This window comes from Mauremys reevesii, linkage group 2 (genome assembly GCF_016161935.1).
Source record: "Mauremys reevesii isolate NIE-2019 linkage group 2, ASM1616193v1, whole genome shotgun sequence".
In the NCBI taxonomy this organism is placed as follows: domain Eukaryota; kingdom Metazoa; phylum Chordata; order Testudines; family Geoemydidae; genus Mauremys; species Mauremys reevesii.
The window spans coordinates 82288965-82309396 of record NC_052624.1 but is presented as its reverse complement, the minus strand read 5'-3'; the positions used below and the strand labels follow the sequence as shown (position 1 = coordinate 82309396).

At 44.3% G+C, this 20432-nt stretch overlaps 1 protein-coding gene across 11 annotated transcripts in view; it reads left to right on the top strand.

Annotated features, from left to right (window-relative positions):
• Window positions 1-20432, top strand: part of ULK4 (unc-51 like kinase 4) — a 425848-nt gene that overhangs the window by 8965 nt on the left and 396451 nt on the right. For all 11 annotated transcript variants that reach the window (XR_005594699.1, XM_039526400.1, XM_039526397.1 and 8 more), the window contains exons 4-7: window positions 4559-4698; window positions 6974-7136; window positions 14117-14218; window positions 14994-15077. Coding sequence is in view for 10 of the 11 variants with exons in the window: in XM_039526400.1 (XP_039382334.1) it covers window positions 4559-4698; window positions 6974-7136; window positions 14117-14218; window positions 14994-15077 (489 nt within the window). In the remaining variant the exon portion in view is untranslated. The remainder of the gene's footprint in view (window positions 1-4558; window positions 4699-6973; window positions 7137-14116; window positions 14219-14993; window positions 15078-20432) is intronic.

The window sequence follows — 20432 nt, the reverse complement described above, 5'->3', positions numbered from 1 at the left end:
CAGTTTTTAGTAATTTTGCCAACCTATAACTGTTGGGGCTGAAATTTCCTATGGTGTATGTCTGCCTCATGTTAAATTTTTTTGGGAAAATTTCAGCCAAAATATATGTGTGTCCAAGGATGAGGCTAGGGGAAAATGCATTATTTTTACATACATACATGTATGTATTGCAACCTTTTATTTGAAAAGGTCTAATGCCCCCATGCTTTAGAGCAAGGCCTTGAAATTTGGTGGGGGGTGGCCTTTGTATGAAGGATATGCCTATTGCTGCCCCTGTAGAAATCCTCCCAAATTTGGCCAAGTTAAAAGCTTTTGAAAAATGGTAATTTGTACATGCTCAGTAGAGACTTTTTTTTTCAATTTTAGCAGCTAAATTCTCTGAAGAATCTGTCCTCATGGACCCACGTTCCAGCCCAGGGCTGAAGAGGACAGTAACAGAGCCTTCAGAAGGCCAGGTGGTCTAGTGGGTAGTGTACTCAGTATTGCCTTTCAGTGGGAAGGCCTTTAAATCCAGTTCCTCATCTGAGGATGGATTTAGCTTCACCTCAGGTTGCAATGTCCTTGCCCTTTTATCAAAGGGGGAGTGAGAGTGGAATGTGGCTTATGCCTCTCCTGCAGCAGGGGCAGGGCCCGGACTCCCCAATCAAGTGTCCAGTGCCTTACAGTACCCTTGAAATTACCCTTCCTGGGTCCGCTTTCTACTATCTGTCTCTCATGGCTCCAAGTCTAATCTAAGGTAACAAAAGAAAAGACAGCTAAACCTTTAGCCCCAACTGGTCTCAGCGTGAAGTCCTATTCCTCACAAGGAGACTTCTTCAGCACCCATGTCCAGGATCCCTTAGGGTAGGTCTGTTTTCCTCTCCTTGACTGAACTGGGTAGCATTCTTTTAAGCTTTCTTTCCAGCTGGAGCATGCTCTGGAGGCATAGGCGCTGACTCTGTGGGTGCTCCAGCCCTGGAGCACCCACAGAAAAAAATTAGCGGGTGCTTAGCATCCACCGGCAATCAAGCTCCCCACCCGCAGGTGGCCTTGCCGATCAACTCCTCCCCCTCCCTCCCAGCGCCTCCTGCCCACCGCAGATCAGGTGTTCCATGGCGTGCAGGAGGTGCTGGGAGGGAGGTGGAGGAGCGGGGACAGACGTTCTTGGGGGAGGGAGTGGAACTGGGTGGGAAGGGGCGTACCTTGGGGGAAGGGGTGGGGTGGGAGCCAGGCTTGGGGCAGGAAGAGGCAGGGTTGGGGGAAGGGATGGAGTGAGGATGGGGCCTGGGGCTGAGTGGTGGTTGAGCACTCCTGGGGAAAATTGGAAGCTGGCACCTGTATCTGGAAGAGTTGGGCTATGTGGGCTTTATCTCTTTCAGGCCCAATATGAGATTTGTATAACTCAGTGGTTCTCAACATACTACACATTATGGACCGCATATGCAGCCCACAATGCGTAACCTGGGCCACGGGCAGCTGGGATGCAGCCACAATGCGTAACCTGGGCCACGGGCAGCTGGGAACCTGTGACCCTGTGCACACCTGCAGCCTTTAGCACACAGCTGAGCTGGGCTGCAGCTATGTGTTAATTGGGCCACATGCGGCCCGCGGGCTGAACTGGGATCCTGTGGGGAAAAAATATCATGTGATCATGTAATTAAAGACTGTATCATAATTAAGGCAGCCCCTGGGCCAGCAGCAGTTTGAATGTGGGAGGGAGTTCAGAGTTGGGGCAGGAGAAAGGGGGGATGCAGGGTGGTGTTTAACTGAGGGTGGGGGGAGGCCAGGGGGTGAAAGTAACATGAGACTTACCAGTACGGGGGCCTGGCTCCGGGCCCCTGGAAGGAGTGAGGCCTTGTGTGGAAGGGGCAGGGCTCAGGGGTAGGCCTCCCCCAGCAAGCCCTTCCACGCTGCCCAGCCTGCACTGCCCGGGGCTCTGGCTGCTGCTCAGCAGTGGCTGGGAGTGTCAGGCCCTTTTAAATCGCTGGGACCTCAGGGCAGCTGCCCTTTTTGCCCCCGGCCATCGGCTGCTTACAGAGCCATACCAGCGGCCACTTCTTACCGGTATGCCGCACTGGCCCACTTTCACCTCTCGGGGAGGCTCCGTGGAAGCAGCCAGCATAACACTGCAACTCCTGACCTAGGCTGAGGGGGCTCTGCATGCTGTACCCACTTGCAGGCACCGCCCCCGCAGCGCCCCTTGGCTGCGGTTCTCAGCCAATGAGAGCTATGGAAACGGAGCTTGGCTGGGGCAGTGCGCGGATCCCCCCTGGCCTTCTCCTCCCCCTAGGAGCTGCAGAGACATGCTGAGCCGGGTAGGGAGACTGCTGAACGGGGTAGGGAGACTACCAGCCCTGCCAACTCCCCTTCTCCCCCGCCACCAGCAGGAGTCCTGGACCATGCCCTCAGCCCCACAGTGCCTCCAGACCGTGCCCCCTCCAAGCACCCGGGGTCCCGGCCCAAGTTACGGGTAAATAGTACAAGTCAGGGACAGGTCGCGGGCTGTGAATTTTTGTTTACTGCCTGTGAGCTGTCCATGATTTTTACTAAAAATACCTGTGACTAAAACTTAACCTTAGTCATACTGTATATGCAGAAGGGGGCTGAAATAAGGTTAATTCTAGTAGTTCCAAACTTTTCAGTGCTTGACTGCAATCTTATTGTGCTTATTGTGTGTATGGTTTATACGTATGTAGTTTTGAAAGCATAAAATTAATAGTAGAAAATAAATTATACTCCAATCCTGTAAACATTTGCTCAGTGTTTAACTTAATGCATGTGAGTGGTCCCATTGAAGCCAGTGGAACTACTTGCTGTGTGTAAAGTTAAGCACATGCATATGTCTTTGCAGCACTGGAACTTTAAAATGTATCCATTACTTCAGACCTCTCATGTACTGACTTCTAATTGGAAGTCAGAAATAGGCAAATTTTGCTGCTTTTAGTAGACTATTGCAATGCAGTTGATTTAAAAAAAAATTCTTCAGATCTCCGGCAAACAATACAGTCTTACTGACCACTGTCACGTTGTTGGCCTCATAAAAGAGGTAAAGTACTTTCTCATGTCAAGAAGTGGGGGTTTTTGGGTTTTTTTTTTTCTGGATAGGTTTGGTGCACATTGGCAGGGCAGTGTAGTAAGCTTGCACTACTGCTACCTGTACTGAATCTATTCGGTGGATAGAAGAATTCATTCTTCAATGCTTCTAATCCAACTTCTTTCATGGTATTAAAGTTCGCGTAAGGAATTGTGGAGTGAGGGAGGTAAAAGAAAAGAACTGAATCCACTCATTTCATTTCTCTGATTCTGATTCTCTTCAAATTCTTTACAAGGGATCCCTTGCCTCTGGAGATAGACTAGAGTACTTTAGCACTTCAGGAAAGTGCTCAGGTCTTGAGCCCCATTTCATCTCACACATTGCTGCAAGGGTTGTTCCAAAGCTGTAGATAAACATTAATTCTTCTTAGAATAGGTGCAGCTGTGTATTCCACTTAGGTGTGTGTATGCCCATACCTAAGTGGAATACATTTCTGCATCACATCTTGAAGAACCAGTTATTAGTAAGTAACTTACTGATTTTACAATGTAACTTTTTGAAGTTACTGTTCTCTAGACAGTTATACTAAAAAATATATATATAAAGCTGATCTCTCTCTAGTTTTGGAAGAATTCACAGGAAGACATTCTACTTCTGAAGTATTAGAGGAGATGTTATAGAACAGAATTTTTTATTTTAATAAACAATTAATAAAAATATGGCCATAGGTAGAAAATAAACAGTTAAAGGCCATCTTGATTTCTGAAGAAGAGCTTTCTTGTAACATTCTAATTACCATCCCCACCCAAAAAAAAAAGCAAACCAAAAACCCAGTGTAATGTTAACCTTCTTTTATGGTCATTACCATAAGTTGTTCATGGTGTGGTATAACTAAACAAATCCATTTGTTCATTAAAACTATAAACTGAATTGTTTGGTCTGTCACTTTTCAGTAATGTTGATCTAGAGAAAGATAAAGATTATTATATAAAAAGGTGAAGTCTGATATAAATCATGCTACATAGATGTATGCAGTTATAGTTTCATTTGAGTACTAAAATATGTACATTCAATTTCACACTCTCTGCCTTCATAAAATAGGAACTCGTTGACAGAAGTGGTCATTATTGATGATAGTGGTGAACTCTTTTCAGTTTTAGTGATCTATATGGACAAATTAGATGACATGAGTCTTATTTTCAAAATTTGCCCATGTTTCAGTGATTAGGTATAGCGGATGTACAGTGAGCATATGAGAGTGACATTTCCATGCCTTAATTTTTCCAGAGGTCAAAAACAACTGGGTGAAGAAGTCCTTTAGTGCTGACGAGTAAAAGGTTATTTTTATATACGTTTTAAACTTGTGGCTGTTGGAGAGTCACAAAGCAATTGAAGATAGGCAAACTTTTTTTTTTTTTTCAATTGATTTGTATTTTCCTTTTAACTTTTTTTCTTTTAAGAGGCTGTAATATCACAGTAGGCTATTGGTCTGGCCTTTTCTTGATGTACAACTGTCATAAGGGATTCTGTGTGAATACATTTCAGGTGGTTCACTAGAAATGGTTATTGCGCAAGATGAACATTTACCTGAAGATGTGGTGAGAGAATTTGGTATTGATTTGGTTACTGGATTACATCACATTCATGACCTTGGAATTATCTTCTGTGAACTCACACCTGGAAAGGTAATGAGTAACATTAGTTAAATGGGTATCTTATATTATGTCAATTTCTGAAATTTTAATGATATCTTTATTATTTGTATTATGCTAATGTCCAGAGGCCCTACTCAAGGTTGGAGGCCAGGTGTTGTGTGTTGTGCATGAATATAGTAAGAGACAAGTGTATGTCCTGAATACCTTACAGTCTAATTAGTTTATTTTTTTATGTCTGCTATATCACTCTGCAGCTGAGAATGAGTGTCTGAGAGTATAGTATCTGCTTCCATGCTGCAGCATAAAAAGATGAGTCAATAAAGGATTTTCATTATTCATTTAGGAATCCCTTTGTTTTTATAGCTTTGCATCATTCTGTCATAGCCTGTCTACACTAGGAAACCACATATTTCTTAGTAATCATGACAAAATATTTTAAAACTTAAAATGTGTCTCAGAATTCAAGGCCGGCACCAGCCCAGCAAGCCAGCGCTTGGGGCGGCTAAGGGGAAGGGGCGGCACGTCGGGCTCTTCGGCAGCAATTCGGCGGCAGGTCCCTCGATCACTCTCAGAGGGAAGGACCTGCTGCCAAATTAGAATGCGGCACAGTGGAGCTGCTGCCGATCGTGGCTTCTCTCCCGCCCGCCCGCTTGGGGTGGCAAAAACCCTGGAGCCGGCCCTATCAGAATCTGGTTGCTAGGTGGATAATCATAGAATATCAGAGTTGGAAGGGACATCAGGAGGTCCTCTAGTCCAACCCCCTGCTCAAATCAGTACCAGTCCCCGGACAGATTTTTGCCCCAAATCCCTAAATAGCCCCCTCAAGGATTCAACTCACAACCCTGGGTTTAGCAGGCCAATGCTCAAACCACTGAACTATTGCCCCCCCCCCCCCAAATGTTAAATATTTTAACCACTAGTCTAACAAACTTTAATATGCACACATGTTGAAAGATGCATCACTTTTTATCTTTGCTGCAGAGTAATGTAGATGGTAATTACTCCTTTGAACATGCAGTCCAATTCAAAGTAGCCATCCTTATTTTCAGAGTCCTGCATAGAATTGGTCTTGGCTATTGTGATATTGCCTCTTTTTGTGTAACCACAACCTCCCATGACAGCTATGTTCCACTGAAACAATGTAGCTGTTGACCAGTAGAAGAGACTAATGACTTCAGGAGATGGAACCTTCACAGGAGCTGGAACAAGGTTTTGGAACTCACCACCAGATTAAATGAGAATGATTGCTAAGTTTGCTGCATGAAGAGCAAATGCAAAACCTCTTTTTCCATGCTTTTCCAAAATATCATCTTCATCGTCACAGGCTCATTTAAAACAAAGAAACAAAATCTGCCTAAAGCTGTCTAAAATAAAAAAAGCCACCTTTTGATGGCTATGAAAAAAGGAGGCCATTGTAGGTTCCCCCTCCCCCCCAACTCATGGGAGGCATTCAGCTGATTACTGTGATGAGGGCCTGTGATGGGTTGAGACTCACCAGCGTGGCACCTCCTGCTGGTTGTCTCGGGAATTAGCTCTTCCAGCCCGGAGCGCCCGCTGTAGGCCGGTGTCTTGCCTGCCGCTGGCCCCATGTCCCTCCCAGACCCCAGTGCCCTTTACATCAGGGTTCTGCCCCAGCAGTAACCCACAATCTGGGTCTCCCCACCCACTAGAACCTCTATCCCCACCTGCCTCAGTGGCTACTGCCAGTCACCGTCTAGCCCCCGCTCACTGGGGTAGACTGAAGTCTGTAAACCACTCATCATCAGCAAGGGGGTTGGACCTGCTGCCTTTGCCTATGTCTGGGCTGCCCCTCTGCAGCCCCAGTACCCTTTTTGGCCTTTTAGCAGGGCCTGCAGACTGGAGCTCCCCAGCTCCCTCTGCTCTTCCCCAGCACTGCTGTACCCCAGGTGCCCTTCTCAGCTCCCAGGCAGCCTGGTTGGTCGGTCCGTCCGTCCGTCCGTCCGTCCGTCCGTCCGTCCGTCCTTCCTTCCTCCCTCCCTCCCTCCCTCCCTCCCTCTCTCTCTCTCTCGACTCTTCTTTGAGCACCTGGCTCACAGCCCTTTTATAGGTGAGCTGTGGCTGATTGGGGTGTGGCCTCAGCTGTGGCTCCTTCCTCAATTAGCCTAGCCTTTTTCAGAGTCGCAGCCCTCTCTAGGGCTGCTTTTAACCCCTGTTCTTGTTTTAACCCCTGGGACTTGATCAAAACTGCAATCTTAGATAGGTTGGACTAGAAAATTCAGCTTCTTGAAACAGTCCTTATATTTAAAAGAAACAACTTGGTGTTCACTTTTGTTTACCTCTGTAGATACTTCTGGAAGGGCCTGGCACGCTGAAGTTCAATAATTTTTGCCTGGCTAAAGCAGAGGGTGAAAATTTGGAAGAATTTTTTGCTTTAATTGGATCAGAGGAAGGAGGAGGTGATGGCTGTGAAAGCACTCCACAAAGAAACTTGAAAAACAGACTTAAAGGTACAGCATATAGTATATGTTTTATCCAGTCAAAATTAACTAAACTCAGTGAGGCATAATGAAATGTTTTAAAAATGTTTTGATTTTAAATCAGGTTGAGAGGATGGGGTCTTATTTTCTCTGCCATAAACTTAAACTAGTGGTCTTTTGTGACTATTCTTTTTGTGGATGCAGGAATTAAGAATGCTTGATTTTTTTTTTTTCTAAAAAAAAAAAAAAACAACAAAACCCTCTACATTAGTAATAGAACTAAACAAAATAAAACATTTTGACAGTGTCTGTGACAATGTAATGGGAATCATTATGGGAATTTGCATATGGTACAAATCACAAAACAAGCTACACTACCTGTTATGAAAATCAGAGCACATAAAATGTAATTGTGAAAGGCAGTTGTTAAATAAGTTGTTACTAAGTTATCTGTACATACAGCTATTGCTTCAGGTGACTATTTTAGCTCTTCTCTCCATTGTAATTAATGCTACCGTTAGCTTAAGGTAGGGGTTCCCAACCTTGGTTTGCAGCTTGTTCAGGGTAAGCCCCTGGCGGGCTGTGAGACGCTTTGTTTATCTGAGCGTCCACAGGTACAGCTGCTCACAGCTCCCAGTGGCTGTGGTTTGCCGTTCCTGGCCAATGGAAGCTGCGGGAAAGCGGCGTGGGCTGGGCCACCGCTTCCCGCAGCTCCCATTCTAGCTTGAGGGGACATACTCATGCTAGCTCTGGTTGAGCTAATGCACTAAAAATAGAAGTGGAGTCACAGTGGCAGGAGCGGCAAGCTGCTCAGAGTCCAATCCTGTCTGAGACCATAGGTTCATGCTGGAGATAGTTAGTCCCTCCCACATTTGTGCCACTGTGGCTACACTTCAATTTTTAGCATGTTAGCTCAATCAAACCTAGTGCAGGTATGTCTCCTCAAGCTGGAATTTACAGCTTTTAACTCTAGTGTAGACCTATCCTTAGTCTCATGTAAGCAAGATTTTGGTAGCACAGACCATCATTGGTATCCTTAAGTACCGGGAAGATTGCTAGCCAGCACTTGAAATGAGTGTGTGACAGGTACATAGAGAAGAAACAGATTTTACATACACACAGTCATGTTTCCAACCTTCGTAACAATACAAAATCAAGTTTAGCAAACATACAGCATAACATACATCTGTGAGAAGAAGTAATAAAGACTGTATTATCATTTTAGTACATCTGTTCTGAATAGATCTTGTATACTGGGCTTCCCAGAGTGCAGTGAGGAAAAGGCTTTGGTGGACTGGAACTGTGCTGTCCTGCTAGCTGAGTTTGAGGCAGCATGTCTATGCTGATACTTTTAAAGTCTGTCAGGTGCCTTCAATAGCAACACCCTATGATCTATGGTATCACTTTTGATCCTACCACTAGTAGGAGGTGGAGTTGATTTAGAGTATGTGTGCTCCATTTACATCTCAGAGAACTTGGAAGTTAATTTGGGATAGTTAGTTATATAATCAAAGGGCCTTGCCTGTGGGGTATGACAGACTTAATTCTGTCACCCTTTTGTTCAACATATATATGAAGCTACTAGGAATCTCAGTTTAAAAAAAACAACTTGGGCTGCTAGTGCCCTCAATATGTACTTCACACTCCTATTGGGTATCCATTTATTACCAGTGGCTTGAAGTATATTCTTCCATCTGTTACTGGCCAGGATACTTTCCATCCTCCCACTGGATGCTGACCTGGCTACGGTGAAACATTTTTTTACAATAGGCTTGACTATTGCAGTGCCTTGTACTTAGGAAACAACTCTGGTCATTAAAGAAACTTCTGCTGTTCCAGAATGCAGCAGCCTTTTCACTCAAGAAGTCCGGTTCATACAAATGCACTATAAGTGCAGTAATTGAGATGCCACCAAGTATGAGAACAGATTTAAAGTTTGGTACTTAATCTTCAAAACTCTCTATGCAAGTGGGTCTCAAACCTTTTTTACTGGTGACCCCGTTCACACAGCAAGCCTCTGAGTGAGACCCCCCCCTAATAACACCATTATAAATGCTGGAGGCAAGCGGGGTTTGAGGTGGAGGTTGACAGCTCACGACCCCCCATGTAATAACCTCATGAACCCTGAGGAGTCCTAGCCCCCAGTTTGAGAACCCCTGCTCTATGCTATGGGATTGGACTATTTCAGAGATCGCTTTTCTCTCTTCACAATGCTGATCTGCCACAACCACAATACTTATTAGGAACAAGTGAACTATTGACAATAAGCTTTGTCTCCTGCTTGTGTAAATTTCACTTTCTTAATGGAGCTCCATATTGCAAGAAATAAGAATGATGATGAACCTACTGTATTGAGGAAGAAACATAAACCCAACAACCTCTTTGATACATCTTTATCAGCATAACTGCAATTGTGTGTGGGGAGGGGTGTAGTTAACAATGTCAAAGTTAGACTCAAGACTCAGGCTTTGGCTACACTTACACTTCAAAGCGCTGCCCAGCGCAGCGCGAGCAGCCCAAATAGTCAAGCGCGCCTGGCTCTGGAGAAAGCCCCCCCCACCTCCCACACCCCCCCTGGGGAAATAATAGCAGCGCGCAGGGGCAGCGGGCACGACACCACACTGGCGCCGCGCCGCAGTGCTGTGCTGAGTGTGTGTTTGTGTGTTTCACACTGCTGCTGCAAAATTTGTAATAAAATAGCCCTCACAATTTGTCAGACCACTCTGTTTTTATTAGCGCAGCGCTCCGCCAATAACATTCAGATAATGTGAGTGTCCATGCAAGACCCAAACAGTCTTATTTATACAGATAAAAGAGCGGGAATTAAACAAAGGGACAAAGACAGAAAAACAGCAAAATTCACCTGGGGCATTGCATGCATATCCTACTTCCTTACTAATTCCTATCGATCTAAGGCTAATGCTTCACCAATTGCCCTTAAACGGTGCAGTTGTTCTATGTTAATGTCTGTATTCCTGACACCTGGACTCCAGCATTCCAGCGATTTTCCTTAAAGGTACAGACAGCATTTCTTTAATCCTATCTATTTTTGTAATATAATTCATTCTACTTTCACAACAACCTATCCCTTCTTACAAACCAAAACCTAAGGATAAAAGAAACCAATATCTGCTCTTGAAAGGAGGATGGAACTGAAGATTTTGTTGACTTTTTGTGTAACCCTTAGTGACTATGGTATAATACGGATGGATAATAAACTTTCTATTTTTATTCCTCCTATGTTGGGGTTAATTGGCAGACAGGTATGTTGTATCTACAAGTTATCTTTTGTATATGAAACATTATTCATGATTTATATTCAGGCATATTGTAAAATGTATTTAAGTAGGTGTAGTATTGAGCAAAAATGGGATTTGGCATCAGTAAATAAGTGATTTAATCTGAAATGTCCTGAAGATCTAGGTAGCTCTATGGTCACTCCCTGCCAGGACGACACAAGGACTACAAGATCATATGTAATAGGAGAGGATGTCTGCTTCACTATTTTAGCAGCCCTCCAGCCCACTTAAAGAAAAGGGATTGTAGGAAAATAAAGAAGATTATTCTGATAAACCATTTGGTTTATAATCGGATTTGTGTATTTTGTTGTTACTAGTATTTTTCATTTAAGTAAAAATACATAGAAATTGGCTTAAACTTTGTAGCCAATATCCTATTTATTGGCTTCAACAGGAGTTTGACCAGTGCAAGGGTTGTGGGAACAGACATCATGTGAATACTATGAATAATTCAACAGAATTTTTTCTGTTTGTTGGGACTCATCTCACCCTTAGTTGCATGGTATACATATTGTGATAGACCCAGGCTAGTTGGGTACAGCAGAGTAGCAGAAGGCAGATATACTGGCCACTGGATTAACAGTTTCCTGTTCCCTGACTGACAGAGCAGGGGCTGCTCCAGGCTAATGAGAACACCTGACTCCAATTAACCTGCAAAGAGTCAGGTGAGACCATTAAGCTAATGTGTCCACTTGACTCTAAGGCCCTTCTGATACTATAAAAGGACTCACTCCAGTCAGGCAGAGGTGAGCCAGGGAGCCAGAGGAGAGGCAGTGTGGCTGAAGGGCTGGTTAATGAAGACACCCTCAAGTCATTGGTAAGGGAGCCATAAGGTAAGGGTGAAGAAGGGAGAAGCAGGAGAGCTGTGGGGAAGTGGCCCAGGGAAATGTAGCAACTCTGGCAGTGAAAGGTTGGCTGCCAACAGCTGCTACCATTCGGGTCCCTGGGCTGGAACCCTGTCAGGCCAGGAGGCTAAAGTGTTTAGGTATGAGGCCGTAGGAGCAACAGAGACTGTGGGAGTTCTCTCACCAACCTTCTTGTTGGTTTATGATTAAAAAGGCTCAGTAGACTGTATCCCTGGCCCTAGAGAGAAAAGGGCTATGTGGAGGGTTGCAGTGAGCCTCTGAAGCTAGCATAAACCGCCTGGAAGCGCGGAACCCACGGGGACAAGGTTGGCACTCTGACACAATATCTAACTAAATTGCATAAAATGGTCCTCTCCTTTTTTAAATAGGGCTAAACATTTCTATGAATCTTCAGTTCTGTGGCTTCTACTCAAAAGGCGATGTGTATTTTACAAAACACAGAGTATTAAGAAAAAATCATTCCAACAGAGAAGTCATTGCATTCTTCTCCCTCCTCTTCTCTTGTACAGTCTGTGAAAACTGACACTGCAATTTTGTCTTTCATGGCTGTGTTCCCAATTTCCCAAACACTGAAATACCTCCATTCCTGTAAACTGTTGTTACTAATACTAAGTTTAAGTAAATGTATTATATTTTGTCTGTGTCAGAGGTGAAAGTAAGCCGGTACGGTGTACCGGCAAGAGCCAGTACGCCGTGCCGTACTAAATCCCCACCACGGAAGCTGGTGCAAAGGGCTCTGGGCTCCCTGCCACAGCAGGCAGCCCAGAGCCCCTTAAATCCCACCCGTGGCTCCGGTGGCCAGGCTGGGGCCAGATTTAAAGGGCTCTGGGCTGCCGCGGCTGCGGTCAACCCAGAGCCCTTTGAATCCTGCCCATGGCTACGGCAGCCGGAGCTGCGGTGGGGATTTAAAGGGTCCGGAGCTCTGCGGTGGCAGGAGCCCCGGGGGGCTCCCAGCCACCTCTGCAGCTGGGAGCCCCAGGTTGATTTAAAGGCTCAGGGCTCCCAGCCACAGCCGGTGCCCCAGGGCCTTTAAAACTTGAGAGGCACCGCCTCTTCTGGTTGAGGCCACACCTCTTTTGGTTGAGGCCATGCCCCCTCAGGACTCCAGCAGTACCAGTAAGTCCTATAAGTTACTTTCACCCCTGGTCTGTGTACAGCAAACTGAGCTCAGAAGAGAGGAAGCCCTTTTTGAATACACTTTGTGCAAATGTGCTTCACAGAGCTTTTAAATACAGTTGGAATATTTGAAGCTACTGTGGATGATGATCATCTTAATGAAAAGTGTCATTGTTTGAAAGAGTGGGAGTCCAATAGGACAGAGTGTAGACCTATTTCCACCCTACTTTAATACTAGTTTAACATAGAAATTGCTATATTGACTATACAGTGGTCCATATAGTCTGGTATCCTGTTCATGACAGCATTCAGTATTGGATGCTTCAAAGGAAGGTGGAAAAACCACAAAGGCAAACTACAAAAATGGTCTATTATATATATCATCCCCTCCTTCTGCCTCCACTTCTCTCTCTCTCTCTTCCCCCTCCCCCCCCAGGCTGACTTCTTCCAAGAGAAAATTGACAAAATACAATGTGACCTTCCCATCCCTCCCACAACTCTCTCCTCCTCCTCCCCATCACAGATGCAGAAGCTTCTTGTCTGTTCTCTAACCTATCCTCTTGGCTCAGTGACCCCATCCCATCTTCTGATCTGCCTTCTCTCTCATCTCCTTCCTTACTCTTCTTTTTAACCCAGACAACTACTGTCCCATCTCCCTTCCCCCCATTTGTCCCTTAGCTCATTGAACATACTGTCTGCAATTATTGTCTGGAGTTCCTCTCCTTCAGTTCCATCCTAAACCCTCTCCCATCAAGCTTCTGCTCCTTGCAGTCCACTGAAACCACTCTTGCCAAAGTCTCTAGTGACTTCTTCCTAGCTAAAGCTCAGAACCAGTACTCTGTCCTCATTGACCTGTCAGCTACCTTTTACTCCAACACCCATTCTCTCTTCTTGAAATTGTGATCTCCCTTCGCTTCCATGACTCAGTTCTCTTCTGGTTCTCCTCCAACTTCTCTTACTACTTCTTCAGAGTGCCCTTTAGGGGATTAGCCTAATTCCCTTGCCAGTTTTCTATGCAGGCTCCACAGGGCTCATGCCTTGTCCCTTTCTCTTCTCCCTCTAAACTTGATCTCTGGTAATCTCATTTGTAAACACAAATTCAATTATCAGTATCCATGCTGATGACTCACAGATCTGCCTCTCTTCTTCATTCTTGTCTCCATGTATCCAAACTAAAATTTTAACCTGTCTCTGACATCTTCTCATAGATGTTTAGTCATTAGCTCGAGCCTTCCCCTACTTCCTTTCTCAATCACTGTGGACAATACCACGATTCTGTCCATCACTCCATCCCCTAATCTGGGCATCATCTTTGACTTGGACCTTTCTCTAGTACATTAGAAAATTACAGCACAAAACAGTAGATGTTCTTCTCAGGTTATGTGTAGTGGAAGTGAAATAGAAATATAAACAAAATAGTTTCCACAATCCCACTGAAAATGTATATCAGAGTGAAGTGAGGATAGTTGTCTAATGAGAGGTAAGGTTGTGATCACAGGACTATATAATTCAAATTCCTGAGTTTCTATCCCAAATCTGATATTGACATTCTCTGTGCCACGGAGCAAGTACTTAGGGAAACTGAGCTTCAGCATTTATCTTTAAATGGAGATAATGCATACGCTAGAGGTGAGGTGGGAGGATTGACACGGTGGCGTTTTTTAAAATTCTGAATTGTATAAATGCTGAATAGATCGTCCAAGTTGCCTTATATGTTTTTGTTTTGTAGGATCTCCTGTATACACCGCTCCAGAAGCAATAAAGGGAGCTGACTTCTCCATAGCTAGTGATCTGTGGTCATTGGGCTGTTTGCTTTACGAAATGTTTTCAGGTTGTGTTTCTATCTATCTGACATTTGTGATAACTTGGAAAAATGAGTTTTTGGTACAATATAAAGACTTCCAGTTATTTAGGAACCTTGTAAAATAATCAACTGAGATAATGTCACTAAAATCTGAGTTGTTGTATAATTATAATATATAGTTTTAACTGCCTCTAGTGCTCAGAATTATAATTTGCTAAATTATAATAAAGATTTGAGCTCCCGTTCTATCATTCAAGGGTTTTATGCTCTTAAGCATTAAAACAATTTACCAAATGCATTAATTTATTGTTTTAAAGGTAAAATTCACTTTAGCTGTTTACAATTGCACTACTTTGGCTTAGTGAAGAGTAGGGGGAAGGGGAGTGGGAAGGGAGTATCTGGGAAGGTGAAATCTCCTTCAAACCAGGTTGCAGGGTTGTAGCCCAGTCTTCCTGTGGCAACATACACAGTATGCTAGCCTAGCCTATTGGATTAACATAGGTGTGGGTCTTGCTGTCCTCATTATCCACTCTTCTGGCATCTGGGGCTACTGTGGAGACCCGTTTTGGGACACAAGACATGAAGGGGCATTCTTAATGGCTGTCCTGCTCATGTTTTGTTCTGCAGTCCTCATTGCTCACTGGCTGTCACCACCAAGGGTATTTGTATTTAAACTGATGTTAATTTGTTAAATTGAGTTCAGATTGACAATACTTGCTTCTTGAATGAGATTATTTAGTAACAATTATTTTGCAGTTTAACCAAGTTTGATAGAATTAAGTGAATCTACTTATATTTCTAGGAAGACCTCCATTCTTCTCTGAAAGCTTTTCTGAATTAATTGAACAGATTTTATATGAAAATCCTTTGCCACCTAAACCTAAAGGTAAGGTTTTCTTATAGTTAAATGAGTCAAACTAGAGTAATGCCTAGTCGTTTTTTGTTATGTTTCTTATGCTGATAACAAATTTTTGGTTTGCAAAGTATATTCTGCTTAAAATTCTTAATTGCAGAAGTGTATTTTTTTCATTAAATTAAACTTTTATTAGCAGAATTGTTAGAAATTTCTATCCCTAAACTGAATATTAGAACTAGACTCCTTTTGGAGTTTAACTGTTCTGTTCTTTTGGATTATTGCCCACTGGGCAAATGGATACTTCATATAAAGTTAAATATTAAGAGTAAAAGCAATTCTCTAGAGGGAAATATGTTGCTACATTTCATATTAAGCCATTACTTTACTAACGTGACATTATAGAATCATGTTGCAATATTATCATGTTAGTTGAGTATAAGCCACTATTTTCAGATAACTATAATTTAATGAAGAATAATTCTTTTAGGTTAAAATTTCTGATACTTGTTTTTCACAGCAAACGGCATTTTGTTTTTAAATTGGGTTAAATTACATTAACTACATTGAGTTCTCAAAGCAAGACAAAGCAGCACTTTTTGTCATGTTAATAAAGAAATTCAGAGTTTTTTTTGCTCTGATGCAAAAACGGTTTAGTAAAACTTGCTGTGGACTTGTTCTCAAATGCCTTTGATGCATGTGAAGAAGTGTGGTTTCAGAGTAGAAATATGGGGTTGAAACAGTGGACATAAATAGTAATTTAAATAACATAGCAGGTATAACTTGGTCAGCAAATGGATGTAGGTGGGTACAAGTGGCAAGGCAGTGTAATTTGCACTGATTTTAGCATTCATTTAGTTTGCACTAAGTTTAGTTTGCATTTAGTTTGCACTGAGTATACTAATGTGATATTCTGTACTGACTAGCTGAATCAGTGAGATTTGTGCCTGTTAACCTGAGGTATGAAAATGATCCTGGGAAAGTGGTGAATGGTGCAGACAATTTAAAGTGGATTTGGAGCTGCTCACTCTCTTGCCTGCTACACATTCCTCTTCCATCCACTGTATGTGTATTAAACATAGAGTTGTTAACCCTCTAAGATTGTCTTGGAGTCTCTAGGAATTCAAGATTAATCTTTAATTAAAGATTATGTCATGAGGGGAAACTTCTAGGAATATGGCCAACCAAAATTGGCAACCCTAATTAAACGTGAACTGCAAATAAAATCTCCGAATTCTGTCTACTGCAGCAGTAAGTACTGAATATTTCCCTTAGCCTAAATATACCCAGAGACTACACAGTAAAGAACAAACTTTGAAACAACACACACAACAGTATAAAAACGGACTTATCTGAGCCCTTGTGACTCCATGCTGTAGCAACATTTTGTACAGTTACTGTCCTGTCATCGTATGGTGCTAGAAGATTGCATATGGAACTGTACTCATGAGTCACTTAGAATTTGTGTTTTATGTCTTTTACTTGTTTGATAAAACAAACATTAATTGTAAAATTAGATGTAGTCTTTCTCAGAACAAATAATTTCTTTTGAATAATTTATATCCTCTGGGCCATCCTGCCCTTCATCTATGTGTACAATTTCCACTGGATTCAGTGGGATTTCTGTTAATCGTAGGAGCTCAGAATATGACCCTGTATATTGAATGTGTTTTTAAATTCAATACATGAAATCTCTCTGTGGTACAGGGAATTGAAACACCTGGTCAATTATCAGATACGATCAACTCTAGATTTTGGGTAGAAATTCCTTGAAGGATGAAATTCTACCCTTGTGCACCTGTGCACAATTTTAATTAGATTCAGAGAGTTTTGTGTGCATTTGAGGGCAGAATTTTTCCTCTTAAGCATCCTTTAAAATGCAAAAAGGTCATATTTAGGACTTTGGATTCATTGTGTGTTTTGAATTTACTTTTTAAATTAAATTTAAGACATGGTTAATTAAAAATAATTGTATACAGCATACAGTTAAGTCTTTTGTTCTATAAGTAATGGGATGTTATTCTTTGAACAGCGTCCCATGTGTGCACTTGCATCCCCTGTGCTATTGATTGGAGACTTTTCATAGCAATGTGCGTTCAGCCTGTGCATGCATGCTAGTTTGTGTCATGTCCTGTGAGTTGGTACATAGCAGTGCACAGGCAAACAGCCCTCAGTTGCTTCTCAACCACCTCAGCCTGAGATGGAGCTCTGGCAGTTGTCCCTGTTGAGATTACTTCAGCTGTGTCCCAGTTTTTATTCTAGTGCTTCATTTATAGTAGGTCTTAGTATTAGTGTAATTACTGGTAGTTAGTAAGCAGTAGTAGCTTTAGCTTCCTAGTTTAAAAAAAAATTAGAAGAAGAAAAACTTCTCATATTATATAGATAGATGTTAGTGAGTAGATATGGTAATTCTTGTTCACTGGGAGGTTACCCCGGCTTCTCTTAGTTTCAAATGTCTGTCATGCCAGGAGGCAATCCTGGTAAGTGATGGGTACTCCCCGTGCATTGTTTGTCTTGGGGAATTGCACATTCCCAGAAGTGTAACTTCTGTCTGACATTGAAATCTAGAGCCAGAAAAAAAAGGGAGATCAAACTTAATCTCCTCATTACAGTGAGCTCGCTGCATCCATCTTCTGACCCAGGCCAAGGGACCCCTCCTGTACACCAGTCTCCAAGCAAGTCTGCTGCCTCCACTATTTCTAAGGCCTGGTCTACACTAGGACTTTAATTCGAATTTATCAGCGTTAATTCGAACTAACCGCTCAACCGTCCACACCAGGAAGCCATTTAATTCGAACTAGAGGGCTCTTTAGTTCGAATTTGGTACTCCACCCCGGCAGGTGGAGTAACGCTAAATTCGCACTTGCTAGCTCGAATTAGGCTTGGTGTGGATGCTAATCGAACTTAGCAGCTCCGGGAGCTATCCCACAGTGCACCACTCTGTTGACGCTCTGGACAGCAGTCCGAGCTTGGATTCTCTGGCCAGCCACACAGGAAATGACCCGCGAAAATTTGAATTCATTTTCCTGTCTGGGCGGTTTGAATCTGACGTTCTGGTTGCACATCGGGGCGAGCTCCGCAGCACCTGCAACGATGCAGAGCTCTCCAGCAGAGGAGTCTGGGCAATCCCAGAATAGAAAGAGGTCCCCAGCATGGAGTGACCGGGAAGTCCAGGATCTGATCGCTGTGTGGGGCGAGGAGTCTGTGCTCTCGGAGCTGCGCTCCAACAAGCGGAACGCGAAGACCTTTGAGAAGGTCTCTAAAGCCATGAAAGAGAAAGGATACAGCCGGGATGCGATGCAGTGCCGCGTGAAAGTGAAGGACCGGCAAGGGTATCAAAAAGTCAGAGCGGCAAACGGACGCTCCGGAGCCCAGCCCCAGACATGCCGCTTCTACGAGGCACTGCATGCCATTCTAGGTGGGTCTGCCACCAGTGCCCCACCAGTGACGGTGGACTCCGAGGACGGAATAGTGTACCGGGACAGTTCCTCCTCCCTGTTCGCCGATGGGGAAGATGAGGAAGGGTCTTTTGAGGACGGCGCAGGCGACATCGAACCCACTCCCGCTTTCCCTGACAGCCAGGATCTCTTCATCACCCTCACAGAGATCCCCTACCAACCGTCCCCGCCCGTTAACCCGGACTCGGAATCAGGGGAAGGATCAGGCGGTAAGTGCTACAAACAGGGAAACATTTATTTTTTTAAGAAACAGGGATATATATAAAAAATAGAAATACTATATAAAAATTTTTAAATATGAAACTATACAAACAGCAGGTCTACACATATTGCAATGGAGCTCTAGTCCTCTGGGGACAGTTCAAAAAAGCTCTCAGAGAGCAGCTGGAAAAGCCTCAGCAGGAGGTTCCGTGGTAGAGGTGCCTTGTTGGGTGCTCCGTTGAAGCACACTCTTCCGCGCCAGGCCATCCTCAGGTAAAGGGGGACCATCGCCTCGACGAGCATGGCAGCGTATGGTCCTGGTCTGTGCAGGGCTTCTGTGAGCATCCGCTCTCTCTCTGAGTCCTCCTGACACGCCTCAGGGTGATGTCGTTGTGGAAGTGCTGCATCTAATTAGTGGAATTAGTGTACTGTTACTATTGTGCATGGTAGACTTTTACTTTGCATAAGAATGACCTCGCTAACAGAGTTTTACTTTGCATAAGAATGACCTCGCTTAACAGAGTTTTACTTTGCATAAGAATGACCCTCGCTTAACAGCCACGTGTTGCAGGCCACAGAGGAAAAGCATACAGGGCTCTTTCCGTTCACTGGCGGGAGGTGCCGCAAAGGTCATCTTTTCTGCTTTGCACATTGCCTCCAGCAGGAGAGCACAGCTAAGCACTAACTGATAAGCACTCTGTACTGTAAGGCTTACCAGGACTTTGTGCAAGAGGGATGCAGCTGTCTCTCCTCGCTCAGCGCTATCCAGTGCAATCGTGCCGCCAATGAGAGCGTATTCGAAATCTCGGACTAGTTCGAGATCTCCTGAGACTTGGTTCCCTGTTTGGTCTTCTTAACTGAAACTGACTAGACTGTGTTTACTGTTGGCAAACATGTATTTGTTCAAGGAAATCACCTACTTTTTCGCATCACACAGCTTCGGCTCCTTCCCGGACTGCCCGGCATCCCCCTCGCAGAGGCTGGCTCAGATCAGACGCCGAAAGAAAAAGACTAGGGACGACATGTTCCAGGAACTGATGGCCAGCTCCAGAGCGGAGGCGGCAGAGCAGAGACAGTCGAGGGAGAGCCTGTGTCAGCAGCATCGCACACACCTGGAACGGGAGGATAGGTGGCGGCAGGAAGACCAGCAGGCGACTCAAACGCTGCTTGGTCTAATGAGGGAGCAAACGGACACGCTCCGGCGCCTTGTAGATGTTCTGCAAGACCGCAGTCAGGAGGAGAGAGCCCCGCTGCAGTGCATCTGCAACCGCCCTCCAACGCCAAGAAGTCCTGTCCCCCCCTCACCCAAAGTGACAAGACGGAGGGGCGGTAGGGGCCGTGAGAACTGTCCCTGCACCGCAGCACACCGATAATGTTCGAGACAACTCTCGCGCTGTAAATTTGTACAAGCTCTTTCCTTACAGCATCAACCAGTCCCAACTCCAAGTTCAAACCCCCCACTGTGTACTACATTATTAAAAGCGGTTTGGTGTTACTGACTGTTTCCGTCACGTTTCTGGTGTCAGAAGACTTTCTGTTGTTCTGTGTGTGTGTGTGTGGGGGCGGGGAATTGTAATTTCAGTGCATAGCCCACAGTGCCATGCTACAGACTTGGCTGCAGGGTCAACTGCAGGGCGCACACAGATTGCAGTCACTAGGCACCAGGGACAGTCTGTGTGGTGTATGCTGCCCCGGGTCTTTCCTTGATGTGTATGCTTGTGCAGGGTCC